General features: G+C 49.7%; 1 protein-coding gene across 15 annotated transcripts in view; it reads right to left on the bottom strand.

Moving 5' to 3' along the window:
* Positions 1-14,189, bottom strand: part of DYSF (dysferlin) — a 222,678-nt gene that overhangs the window by 145,970 nt on the left and 62,519 nt on the right. For all 15 annotated transcript variants that reach the window (XM_068979193.1, XM_068979167.1, XM_068979199.1 and 12 more), the window contains 6 exons: positions 14,069-14,131; positions 13,357-13,407; positions 11,568-11,598; positions 10,861-10,976; positions 4,976-5,102; positions 2,173-2,276 (listed from right to left, as the gene is read on the bottom strand). In XM_068979193.1, the coding sequence (XP_068835294.1) occupies positions 2,173-2,276; positions 4,976-5,102; positions 10,861-10,976; positions 11,568-11,598; positions 13,357-13,407; positions 14,069-14,131 (492 nt within the window). The remainder of the gene's footprint in view (positions 1-2,172; positions 2,277-4,975; positions 5,103-10,860; positions 10,977-11,567; positions 11,599-13,356; positions 13,408-14,068; positions 14,132-14,189) is intronic.

The following is a 14,189-nucleotide window of genomic DNA, read 5'->3' as shown; positions in this document are numbered from 1 at the left end:
CACGGGTAATGTTATTTACTTTTTTTCTGTAGTTTTCAAAATTCCTTAATAAATATGTGCATCAATAATAAAAGAAGAAAGAAAGAAAATAAAAGAAGAAAGAAAGAAAACAAAATAGCGGAGGCGGGTGTAGGCGGTATCAGTAGCAGGCAGAGGAAATAAGCTTATCCAAGGCCTTTCTCCTCCCTGAAATCAACCTGGACCTCAGCTATTGGTCCCCTGACTCAAGGTCCTTTGTTGGTGGGATAGGCAAGCAGACCCTCCTTCTTTCCAAAATGAACCTAAGAATAGATTAACTGAAAAGGAAGACTGCAAAGTGCTGTGTATTGAATGGAAGCGCACACCACCTCCATCACCACCCTCGCTTTTAGCGTTTGTTGTTAGGCTTGTAAAGGCTCCCCTAACTGTCCTACAACGCCTGCCTGTCTGCCCGCTCCCCGCCTCTGCCTCCGGAGCAAAGCGCAGCTGACTGCAGGCGCGAGCCCGCGCGCTTGGTTCTCAGCCCTCCGGCTCCGCCCGCCCGTTTCCAATGGTGGGACCCGGGAGTCCAGCGGAGTGGGGTTCCGGGAGCCGGGGTGGAGGCCGAGCCCTCCGGATATGTCATTCTCCTCCATTTCCAGTATTTCCACCACAGTCTCTGCTCTGAGGTTACAGAGTAAGCGCGATCGGGCTGTTTCCCGAGGAACAGATGCTAACGAACAACCTAAAGCAATGGAAAACGGACTTAAAGAGAGCAGTGCCTAAGGCCGCGTAGAGCCCGGAGGGCTGAATTAACACAGCAAGCCTGTGTGGGTGACAGAAACTGGATCTTGAACGATGCAGCACATTTTGTGGGGAGGAAGGCCAAGAAGGAGCCAGGAGTGCACAGGCCCGGGGAAAGGCTAGAGGCGTGACCGCAGGGCAGACGAGAAGACGCGCGGGCACGTGCGGGCTGTGCGGTTCATACCCAAAGCTGAGCGCGGCGAGCGAGCCAGCGGCGCTGAAACCCGCTCAACTCCGCCCTCCGAGCGGGCTGCAGGGCCGCGTCCGCCCAGGAGGGGGCGCGATGCTCCGCCCTCGTACAAGCTAATATTGGCCATGGAGATGAGGCCAGAAAGTTCGGCTGGGTGAGCTCTGGTCAACCAGGTTATGCGGTTTGAACTTCATTTTACAGACAGGGCTGTCTTTTACACTAAATATGCTGGTGGATTTCTACGGTGAGAACCCGGACGAGAGAACGGACGCAAGGCTGTGGTGTGGCCTGGGGGAGAGAAGACAGTGGCTACGGGCATGGAGAGAAGAAAAGAACTCGGGATTTTTAAAGGCAAAAGCTAGCAGTGGGATCTTGATGTAGAGAGGTCAAAAAAAGAGGGAAGAATCAAGGCAGGCCCGCATTTTCTGCCTTCGATGGTGGTACTGGTAAAGACAGTAGTTTCTGGAAGTGGGGCGGTGTAGGCAGAAAACGGCTCCTGTACAGCGCGAGCGGGAGGCGGGTGGGCAGCACGTAGAGGCGTGCAAAGCCGCAGGGAGTTCCGGGGCTGAAGGGAAGGCTCAGAGTTAGACACATTTGTGGATTCCTCCGTGAGAGGCGATGGGGGCAGCCGAGGCTGTCAGGGAGAGCCTGGAGGGTGGGCAAAGCCGGCCCTGAAGTGCGATGGAGGAAAGAGCCCCAGGCAGAAGTCAAGAGGGACAGGAGCCACAGCCCCGCTCTGGGCAGGAAGGAAGGGAGGTATGTGATCCCCAGGATCCCCACCAGAGTGGCCTTACTCCACTCAACTCCTGGCACAACTGTCTAAAAATAATCATTATGGTTTTACTGCATATTTTTTGTTTGTTTCCTATCATTGTGCCTTCACATCTGGTTTGCTTTACTTACTATTGCTTAATTTCCCCCAAATATTCCTGTCTCTATCCACCATCCCTATGTCCCCTCCGTGTCCATCCACACCTGTCTGTCTGTCTCACACACGTGGGCAGACCTGTGTGTGTGTGTGGCAGCCCCAGAGAGCTGGGCCTGCGTGTCTCACCCCGTGTCCCGTGATCAGTGCCCCCACATCCCAGGTACACAGCCTCCGATGGCAGGCCCTGTGCACCCCAAAATCTGTGCTGCACGGCAGGACAGTGCCCAGAGCCCATTCACAGAGACGCCAGCTGCCACCCTCCCGCAAGTCCTCTTGTTTGCTTGCTTCTTACCATTTTCCCTGCAAAGCTGACTTCCACGAAGGGATCCACCAAGTTCTTCTTGTTACTGTCAAAGCCAAAGATCTGCCTCACGTTGTCCATCACGGCATCGTCCACTGAGGAGAAAGACATGCTGCTCACCGCCTGCTGCTCTCCATCTTCAAAACCCCCACTTCCCACTTGTGTCTCCCGCCAGGCTGGGGACTCCCCAAGAGGCCACGGGCCCCTCAGCCCAGGATTCTGGGGAAGGAGGACCATCTCCAAACAGCAGCTCCTGAAGGCGTTTTGCTGCTCCTTTGCCCAGCTTCCAGAGAAAGATTGGACGTTGTCATAATAATATCCCATTACTGGTGCCTGTCTGACATTTCCCTTATATCCACAAGCTCAGTGATTTTCCTGAGCGTAACCGATAAGTCAATTCTGTTTTGTTTTTAATTTAATCTATGCTGCTTCAAACCAATGTTTTACTAATTAGCCATATTTTTACATATATATATATAGATGATAGATGTGTATATGCAGGTATGTGTGCGTATATATATGTTATATATATACATAGATGATGGATGTGTATATGCAGGCATGTGTGTATATATATATGTTATATATATAGATAGATAGATGATAGATGTGTATATGCAGGTATGTGTGTGTATATATGTTATATATATATAGATGATGGATGTGTATATGCAGGCATGTTTGTATATATATATATAGATGATGGATGTGTATATGCAGGTAAGTGTGTGTATATATGTTATATATATAGATAGATGATGGATGTGTATATGCAGGTATGTGTGTGTATATATATGTTAAATATATGTAGATGATGGGTGTGTATATGCAGGCATCTGTGTGTATATATATATGTTATATATATATATAGATGATGGATGTGTATATGCAGGCATGTGTGTGTATATATATGTTATATATATGTAGATGATGGGTGTGTATATGCAGGCATGTGTGTATATATATAGGTTATATATATGTAGATGATGGGTGTGTATATGCAGGCATGTGTGTATATATATGTTATATATATGTAGATGATGGATGTGTATATGCAGGCATGTGTGTATATATATAGGTTATATATATGTAGATGATGGGTGTGTATATGCAGGCATGTGTGTATATATATATGTTATATATAGAGAGAGATGACAGATGTGTATATGCAGGCGTGTGTATATATATATGTTCTGTATAATGGTACGTATGTATATGAAGGGCTTCCCTGGTGGCTCAGACGGTAAAGAATCTGTCTGCCATGTGGCAGACCCAGGTTCAATCCCTGGGTCGGGAAGATCCCCTGGAGAAGAAAATGGCAACCCACTCCAGTATTCTTGCCTGGAAAACTCAATGGACAGAGGAGTCTGGTGGACTACAGTCTAGGGGGTTGCAAAGAGTCAGACACAACTGACCGACTAGCAAATTCGTGTACATGAATGAGAAAATGAGAGAAGGGGATGCTTAACAATTGTATACTAGCCAGTGTCTGTCTACATGAATAACAGTTACCAAATATTTAGCAAGTGTTTCTGTTCTATTTACCCATGTATTCTTTTTTATTTATATTTAAACAACACTGCGGACAACTAAGCAGCAGCATCCCCTTCACCTTGAGCAAAGCAGACACTTCTGTTTCCCCGGCCCCCTTTGGAAGCTCCCCAGCCTCACTTCCGCATAGTGTCAACCAACAAATGCAGAATGTTCTAAACCCGTATTTTAATCCCATTACTTATTTAAAGGGTTTCCCCACAATTTTGGTTCAATTAAACACGTACAGAAGGAACCCATTTATTGGTGTCATTAGTCAAAGCAGAAACTCTCAAACAATTAGCTTCATGCAAAACGTGTGAACAGGGACCCAAGGAGTTCCTGACTACTTGTTCTCTTGGACTCCGCTAGCAACAGCACCTGGTATAATTCTGCCAATGCACGCTCCAAAGTGGTGGCTCATAGCCTGCAGTGAGAAAACCACCAAGGAGCCTTTTAAAACTACCAGTGGGTGAGCCCCACCCCAAACCGAGCCAATCTGAAACACTGGGGGCAGGGCCCAGGCATCTGCACTTCCTTAAAGCTCCAGAGATGATTTAATGTACAGTCTGGGTTGACACCCACGGCTCCAGAATATTGAGCATAACTCCCCCAGCAGGTACTGAGCACACAGATCAGGGCTAGTGCAGGGTTAGTCACTGCGAGAAGCCAGGCAGTGGCCACCATAGCCTTCCTGGGGTGATGAAGACTCGGCCACAGCTACGGTGACCCGCTGTCCCAGTTTATCAGGGAAGGAGGAGTTTCCTGGGATGTGGGATTTCCAGTGCTAAAACCAGGACAGTCCCAGGCAAACTGGACACCCAGGAGTCTCCACTGAGTGGAGACACTGAGCCCTTCTAACATTTCAGCAACTGCTTCTGCAGCCAAGGGCTACCAGTCTTCAGCCAGGGGCTTCCTAGGGGTGGGAGAGAATCGGTGGGAGCCAGGCATAAGCACACAATAGAATTGAAATGGTGCCGATGCCATTTCAGCATCAGGAAATGGTGCAGGAGACTGCTTCTCTCCTAAGAACAGCCCTAAAACCCTTGGGAAACCAAGAGGGTGTGAGGCTTCCGCAGACAGCAGAGCAGAAGGGAAGCTGGGCTGGCACAGATCTAGCAGACCCTTGGGTGCAGAAGCCAGGCCAGGAGGAGGCAGGGAGGGAGCCAGGGGCCAGCCCCTCCCTCTCCTTCCTGCAGGGACCTGAGGCAGCCCAGCCCAGGGTTCCCCCATCGCAGTCACCCAGCAAGGGCACCACACTCACTCTGTGGCAAGTCTTCGGCCCTGAAGACCTTCAGACAGAAGTGCGCTCCGCGGAGGGCCACGCCGATCGGCCTAAGCAGGTTGCTTTCAATGTCCTCCTTGTCTTCAGAAGGGTCTTTTCTCTCCAGCTACAATACAACCAAATCTGACTACTTAATGAGGCCCCAAGCACAGCGTTTTCCCTTCCTTTTCTGAGAGCTCAACCAACACACTTAAATAGTGCATCTTGAAGACAGGCAGATTTCATCCTGCCCACTCGTAGCCGGTGATCTCCAGCAGTTCCTTAGCCTGAGACTTGCTTCATCTGGACAGTGGAGACAATGACACTGACCTCCCAGGCTCTGGGGGGATCGACTTCAATCACGTGTCAGTGCACGGGCCACCAGCAGACACTCAAGAGCCACCATCTCCTTCCCAACCCATCCATTAAAAAATAGCGCAGGAGTGACGGAGGTCTAGGCCGGCCACTGTCTTCAGTAACATCTGCCCATTCACCTGACCAGTATTTACTGAGCAACTAGGAAGTGTCAGCTTCATGCCAGGGGCGAGGGATGTAACAGAGGTCCTGCCTGCATGGCACTCACCATTTCACAGTGAAAGGCACCTTTAAGCAAATGAATGCAAGAGCATGTGCTGAGTGTTTTGATTAAAACAGTAATAATAAAAATAATATATATTGATTTTATACATGCTCTCATTTAATTCTGACAGCAAGCCCCACGAGCAGTGGGTCTCAAACTTGACTGTACATTAGAACCAGGAGAGTCAGTGTCTTCTGGACCACTGCTGCACATTCCAAATAAAACACGGGTTCTGGTTCGACAGGTCTGGGGTGGAGCCCAAGCCTCTGCATTCCAACAAGCGTCCAAGTGATGTCCATGCTGCAGGGGGCCAGGGCCTAGAATACCCCACTTTATAGATAAGCTGGATGAGAGTTCACAGAGGTTGGATGCAGAACTGGGTGGGTGGGATTTAGGGAAAACAGAGCAAGAGGGCTGGAAACTATGGAAACTGGGGGAGTGAACAGTGTCAGTGGTATCCCAGCTTTGAGACCTGGATGATGGATCCAGGCAGAGGCAGCAACTCATGCAGAGCAAGGGCTGACATGCAGTTTGAGGAACAAAAGATCCACCTGCTGCACTTGGGCAGGTGAGGGGCAGAGGGATAGAGGACAGGTGGCACAAGGCCATGCCCAGCAGTCCACTCCTTGCAAAGCTGCCTGGACCATCCTCACTCAGTCTGCACATAGAAACCCGCTTCAGAATCCCCGCAGCCAAATTCTCCATCCCAGAGTGCCTCGTGTCACACAAGAGCCCGGGAAGGAGCTGTTAATAGCTCTACACTGACTTTCCTCAGCTCACATTGGAAGAAAATGACCCGCTTCTCTGCTTTCAGTCATCCATAACACTGTTCGTTCCCATAGGCCACAATCACTGATTGAGCACCTGTTGTGCACAAGACCTGTACTAGGCAAGAGGGGAGATAAAAGGGTTCATATTTACTATATTGCCCCTGGCCTCAAGAAACTGAGTCTCAGTGACAGAGATGGACACAACAACTAACTAACAAAACACGGGGTGGCGACCGGAAGGAAAGATCCATTGATCTCCCTGGAGGACAAGGCAGCCGTCGTGGAGGAAGTAGCATCTGGACCGGGTCTTGAAGAACAAAGTGACTTTTGGTCAACAGAGACAGAGAAGGCCTTCCGACAGGTGGAAAGATGAGGACGGAAGTACATTCTGGAAAGGGTCACACTGAGTGGCGTGGCCACAGCACGGAGTCCATGCAGGTACACAGCAGCAAGTGGCCCTGCGAAACCAGCCTGAGGCCAAATGCTAATGGCCTTGAATGTGATGCTGAGGATTCTGGACTTCATCCCGAAAGTAACTGGCAGGCAGGGTGGGTCCCTGGAAGAGTTTTAAGAGGAGACTCACACGATTTGTGCGTGCATGCATGCTAAGTCACTTTAGTCGCACCCAACTCTGCGACTCCATGGACCATAGCCCACCAAGCTCCTCTGTCCATGGGCTTCTCCAGGCAAAAATACTGGAGTGGGTTGCCACGCCCTCCTCCAGAGCATCTTCCCAACCTATGTCTCCTGCATTGGCAGGTAGGTTCTTTACCAGTCGTGCCACCTGGGAAGCACGTGATTGTACCTGGGTTTAAAGAAGGTGATTTTGGTGGTAACGTGGGGGCTAACTAGATTCACAGCAGCTGAACCCCATCTTCATTCGCAGGAAGGCCCAGGTAAGATATGTGAGAGCCTGACCTTGGTCTCTGGTCTTGGCATGGGAAAGAGGAGAAGCATGCACTGTGGTCGTCACACCAACAAGACTGGCCAACTGTGTGCATGTTGACGTCCAGGTTTGGACTGAGGGATGGGAAAGGGTGTTCAGGCCTCTGACCTGGGGGACCAAGCGGATGAGTGCCATTTCCCGAGATATCACCTAACACAGGGTGGGGAACAGGTTTGAGGAGTGGTCGCCAAATGATACTGGGTTCCCATAGGTGAAGTTAGAGGGGCCAAAGGGACGTGTTCACGTGCTTTGTTACAGGAAGCTAGGACTGAGCGTCTGGAACTGCGAGGATCCAGGCTGGAGATGAGCGATTTAGGAGCCCAGGTGGACAGACAGGCTCCTCCACAGATAGACAAATATGCTGCAAAATCTGACTGAGGCCAGATGTTCATGGGCCTTGAAGGTCATGTCAAAGGCACAGCAGAGAGGCAGGCAGTGAAATCCTATTGAGCTGCTGAATTTGAAGAATCCATTTTTTTAAAAAAAGGAAAAGAATGAGGGGAGTCACAGATGCTGAAGGAGGAGAGAGTTTCAGGTAAGATACGGCTCTGGAATCAAACACTGTGGAGCAGCAGATCAGATTAATGAGAGAGAAGAGCTCCCAGGACTTGGCAATGGGTCAGGCTTAGGCAAGTGGCTCAGGGACGGAGGTGATGGGCGGCACACTGAAGCAATGAAGGAGCGAGCAGCTGGTGAAGGACTGGAGAAAGGGGACGTGGGGTCCTCTCAAGAGTTAGGTAACCTTGAGGATGGCTGAAAGGACGAGGAAAACAGTTTGGACAGGAGGGGTGAAAGCAAGGGTATTCTGAGATCAGGAAATCTGGAGCCTCGCACAGACCAGAGGACAGGAGCCAGAGAAGAGGCAGACCAGACTGAACAGGAAAGCAGGCAGGGCTGAAGCACAGGCAAGGGAGGTGGGGAGAGGGAGAAGGAAGGGGAGGGAGACGGAGGGGGGAGGGAGAAGGAGGGGGAGGGATTTCAGCTCTCTCGCCACTGCGCCTCTGCCACTGTGCAACTCTGCCTCTTTAAGGAGAGCGGAGGCCGGAGCTTAGGAAAGACCAGAAAGTTAGGAAACAGCCACCATGGAGAACGGGATAAGAAGCAAACATCACCCAAGTAAAAGAAGAAGTTGGCAGCACTTCCAGGTGACTTCTGCCACCAAGGCTGACCAAAAGGTGGTGTGGACAGTATGTCATGGGGAGGGGGGGGACGCGGAGATACAGCAGCAAACCCCAGGGGCTAGGGAGCACCATGCGAGAGAGAGGATGGGAGCCGGGGACCAGGCTGCAGGAGGCAGCTGGTGGGCGGGGAAGCAGACAGGGGTCAGGGCTGTAACCTCAGCGAGGAAGAACCATTCACTGAGGGTGAGGGACGGAAGGAGGCAGAAAGAAACTGCTGGCGAGAGGGATTTCTGAGCTCAAGGGCTTAAAGAAGGTAAGATCAGACGTTGATGGCTCATCAGGGAGGACACACTGGTTTCGGAACAAAGGCAAACAGGGAAATGTGCCAGCAAGGACCCTCCTGCACCAGGTGTAGGTAACAGCCCAGGAGACCAGAAGGAGGGAAATAACCAGAGAGGCAAGCTTCAGAGAAGAAGGCAGTGCTGAAGTTGGGAAGCTGCCATGGGAAACCAAAAGATGGCCACGCTTCCATTCTAAAGACCATGGCAAGCTGGAGCAGAAGACACAGGCTTCCTTCTGCGCTGGTCTCAAGAAAAATGGTTTCATCTGGGAAAAACCAGGGTTGGATGAATGGGGAGCGGAGGAAGGAGTGTTTTAGGAAAGGAGAATAGATTCAGAGATGCCCTGTAGGAGCAAGAAGGCACAGCGTCTGGAGAGATGAGCAGGGAATGAGAGGAACAGGGAATGAGAGAGCAGGGAGGCGCCCTTGGGAGGGACTGAGCTTTACCAGCCCCTGCACAGCACCCGGGGCTGCCCCAATCCCTCCCACCGGGGCTGCCTGAGCCTGCATCATCAGCCAGCTCTTCAGCCTTAACCTCCTCATGGACCTTGCCCTCCACCTCCCCATCACATGCGGCTTTCCCCAGGGTCTCCACCTCCCCAACCCTCCCCTGGAGACCTGCTTTCCCCCACTCCTGCCTCCCCCTGCCTTGATCATTTCAGTATCTGCTTTACCATTTGTGTATCTGATTTCCAATCTTCCCACGAGATAGTCAATATCCACAAGGACAAGTCACTCACCAACACAGGTCCTGTCTTCCACCAACTGCATCTTAATCTTCCCTCCCCTGCAGCTGCTAGAGGAACGGCCACATCTCAAATCTCCAGCCGCTCAGAACCAACGCTCCAGGAAAACCTTGACCTTGAGACCCTTCTCTAAAAACAGCCTCCATACTATCTAGCTTCTCCAATCCCCCTCATACCACGGGAGGCACTCAACATAGAGCTTGGCACACAGCAGAGGTTTAAAATATGTGTGTTCCCTAGCCCTTCCCTATTATTTTGTCCTCCTCATCAGCCTGGTCCTCCTGCACCCTCCCTGCCAGGCTCATCAGCTCCCCAGCCCCATGCCTCCACGATGCCTGCCTCATCCACGCCTAACAGTGCCTCCATCCACCTACCTTCTGGGTCCTGGCCACTGAGTATTAGGAGGCTTTCCCACAAAGCCTCCAGCTCCTGTGTCTGCTCTGAAATCCTTCGGTCTTATCTGTGTGTGTGTGTGTGTATGTGTGCATGAGAGCATATATGTGAGTGTATGTGTATACACTGGAGTATTACTCATCCATTAAAAATAAATGAAATAATGTCATTTGCAGCAGCAAGGACGGACCCAGAGATTGTCATACTGAGTGCAGTGAGTCAGAGAAACACTAACGTCATATATTGCTTATATGTGGAATCCAAATAAATGATACAAATGAAGTTATTTACAAAATAGAAATAGACTTCCAAACCTAGGAAACAAATTTATGGTTACCGAAAGGTGGCGGGGCATAAATTAGGAATTTGGGATTAACACACTACTATATATAAACAGGAGAAGGCCACGGCACCCCACTCCAGTACTCTTGCCTGGAAAATCCCATGGACAGAGGACCCTGGTAGGCTGCAGTCCATGGGGTCGCTAAGAGTCGGACACGACTGAGCGACTTCACTTTCACTTTTCACTTTTGTACATTGGAGAAGGAAATGGCAACCCACTCCAGTGCTCTTGCCTGGAGAATCCCAGGGACAGGGGAGCCTGGTGGGCTGCCGTCTATGGGGTCGCGCAGAGTCGGACACGACTGAGCGACTTAGCAGCAGCAGCAGATATGAACAACAACGACGTACTGTACAGCACAGGGAATTCTACTCATACTTATAATCTATAAGGGAAAAGAATCTGAAAAAGAACAGATATACACTATATATAGATGGGAGAATATGCACCAAAGTATTAATGATGGTTCGCTCTGATGGGCAGAATCATGAGTGATCCATTTCTTATTTATGCTTTCCCACATGTTCTACGCTTCTCACAATTGCCAAGTATTCTTTTAAATCAGAAAAGCTAAAGTTTTTTGCTTGTTCATTTGGTGCCCCCATGGCCTGGTGGCGGTGCTTATGAGGAGGACGAGGAATGTACTCACGGGGGCTTCGTCTCCAGGCCCCAGCACACAGAGACTCGCTTTCAGGTAGCCTCTGGCCCCAGCAGAGAAATCGTCGGGATCTGAGAGCAGCAGCCACTTCCTGAGGTAGGCGTGTCCTAAGGGAACAACACCCTTGGTGATCCCCAAAGTGGAAGAACCCAAGTCTGCGACCACACTGGAGAGCCCAGGGTGGACTCCACTGGGTGAGATGAAGAACTCATCTACCCAGACATGGGGAAGGACTCCAGTTCTAAAATAAAAGGTATTTTGAGTGTTCATTCCGGTCCAAATCGGAAATGTCAACAGACACCACTATCAGAGGCTGCCAAAGCCAGACCCCAGGCCATGTTCCTCCCCTTTAGGAAGTAACCAGTCCAGACCAGAGACCAAGGTGTGGAGAAATCCTGGACTTGTCGTCCAGATGACCCACCCATCTGGAGGGACCCCAGCCTCCAGCAATCTTTGCTTAGGACTTCCAGTTTAGCACCCCAACTGGGCCAGCTGAGACCCACGTGAGGGTTTGATATTCCGGGGGACCTGTTTTACCCAGAAAATGAAAGCTGCCCTCTCTTTACGCCTGCAGCCTCACCTCCAAGATCAGACTCCACCTTTAAAGTCTAGAAAAGATGAGTGTCCCAAGTGGGTGCCCCCATGCAGCCAGAACCCAAATGCAAAGACCTGCCCAAGAGGATGACAGGGCGACTCACGGGGCTCTTGGTAGATGCTGCCCACGTCCAGCTGAAACCAAACAGAAGAGGCACAGGTCACAGTCCTGCCAGCAGAGTGTTAAATGAAGTATGATGCAGGAAAGTTAAAAATCTGACGCATTAGAAATCATGTTTTCAAGAACATCTGGAGACATGAGAAAATGGCGGTCACCTGTTATTACACGGGGACAAAGTGGAATATATTTTGACTGAAGTGTATCTGCGCATAGAAAAGGCAGAGCAAAGGAAACATGCTGGGTGGCAACTGCACTACCTCTGGGTGGCAGATTCGGGAGGTTTTTATTTTATTTTTATTTTTCCTATATTTTATAGTTTTCTATTAAAGAAAAACCCTTACAGATTTTGATGTGATGGTAGGGGAGGTTATGCACGTGCAGGGTGGGGGTATGTGGGAACTCTGTACTTTCCACTCAATTTTTCTATGAACCTAAAATTGCTCTAAAAAACTACAAAGTTTTTTAAAATCATAGATTACATTTATAATTAGGAAAAAAAATGCTTTTTTAACCTCACCCTTGGGTTCTTACAATAAGATTAGAGACTCAGAACATAAGACTTATTATAGAATGACTCAAGCTCAATCCATCCTTAAAAAACAAAAAACTGCTTCTCCAGAAAAACAGATTCCGTTTGCTATCTGTGACTTCTTCTCAGAGAAGGGGCCATATTTTATTTGGAAAGCAGAAGGAGGGTCAAATAAACCTGTGCCCTTTCTTTCCATTTGATAAATTCTTGAAGATTCAAAGCTGAGAAAATCAGTAAGAATGACATTAAAACATCATTTGTGAAGATCTCCAGTGCCAGTTCCCTTGATGCTAATCTGTTAAACACATCCCATGCTATCAGTTCAAGGTCCTCTGCAGGTTCATTTCTGCACGTCACCCCACGCCACCCCCCTGGACCACTCCCGATCTGGACCCACTCCCCAGCGCCGGTGAGCTCAGGGTTCTGAGCACTGGTGTCACGCTGGCCCCAGACGGCCAGACTGAGGAGGAGGGCTGCCTAAACGCAGCCCCACACTGCCTCCCCAGGACGCAAGGACAAATGTGGATTAACAGTAAGAAGCTGAACTGCCCCCGCTGGAGAGAAGGGGGGCGGTTTCCCTCTCCTCTCTTTTTGTCAGAACGTTTTCCTTGGAAAACTTGTCAATATAAGTATTTTCCCTGACTCTTTGAAATGTATCTTTTTAGAAGCCAGATAAGTCGTTCCTCAGCTTTAGGACCCAGGAATGCCTTTCCCCAGGCTCTCCAATCTCTGGCAAGAGAAGGGCCTACTTTAACCAAATTGTAAAACTACCTCCCATCATAAAAATGCAAGTGTGTTTTCTGATTTTTCTTGTGACGGTCACCCCAATTACCAGATAAAGTTAGGATGAACTATATATACTGAAGGCGCTATCCTGGCCACTAACTTGGGCATTAGTAATTGTTTATTGTTCATCTCAAGAATATGTATGGAATGGGTTGTGTCTGCTTGGCTCTATACAAGATTTCTTTCTGTCTTCACAATCTCTTATCAGATGGCCCATAATACCACCATATTGGTTTAATGCTTATTCAATAACAAAAGTGCTCTCTTTCTCTACTACCTTTGTGAAGAGAATTTCTGGGTTAGGAGAAGATCTTGTTTGGATTTTATCATCATATTTTTCCAAACACAGACCAAGACAGATAGGTCTCTGAGCACCAACCCTGCCCATCATCCACAAAGTCTCCGCTAATGTGGATAAACGAGAACTGATTGCTTTCAAAGAGAATAAACCATTTACCCGGAACTCCCCGATGAGAGCATCTGTTCTGAGGGAACGGGAGTCCACCACCTGAAAGGAAAAACAAACTAAAATTCTGGCCTGCAAGTAAACGTTGGCCCAGACAGGTCCCAGCCCAGCTGCTCCTCCTTCCCAAATAATAACAGCCCACACTCTCGACAGCACCGGCTCTATCCCGGAGATTATTCCAAGCAATGCTTAACCCTCATGAGAACCCCACAAGTAGGTACTATTATCGTTCCCTTTCTCCAGATGAAGAAAGAGGCACAGAGGCCACTTGTACAGAATCACACGTCCTCTCCACGGCATAGGCAGGACTAGAAGCCAGATAGCTTGGCTCCAGAGCCCACACTTCTAGCCACTCAAGTATACTGCCTTTCAGAGGAAGCAGGGGTGATGGAAAGAGCTAAGGGCCAGTGAAGCAAAATCTTGGCCAGAAGCAGACATATAGACCAACAAAATAAGATGAAAATCAAAGGACCACAGCGCGAATGAGTCTGGTACCTGGGGAAGCTGGGCGGCGTCAGGGTCTCCCCACTCCGCTGCCACCTGCATCCAAGCCCCAAAGGCATCTTTGTGCCAAGTGGAATGGGAAGGGGGAGCGCGAGCGTGTGAGCTGCTCCCTGTCACCTGGGCTCGGCTTCTAAGCTTCTCACACACGCACACACACACACATGGAGCCCACAGAAAGCGTCTGATGGCTGGCACGTACCGTGATGAAGATGGGCTCATTGAACAGCTCCGTGGGAGAGTCAAATACATTGAAGAAGAGAGTCTGTTGGTTCAGGGCGAGAGGGGGACAGATGAAGGCCCGCTGAGCCCGGGGCCGGGAG

The sequence above is a fragment of the Capricornis sumatraensis genome, chromosome 1 (assembly GCF_032405125.1).
Source record: "Capricornis sumatraensis isolate serow.1 chromosome 1, serow.2, whole genome shotgun sequence".
Lineage (NCBI taxonomy): Eukaryota > Metazoa > Chordata > Mammalia > Artiodactyla > Bovidae > Capricornis > Capricornis sumatraensis.
This window is presented reverse-complemented; position numbering and strand designations above follow the sequence as displayed.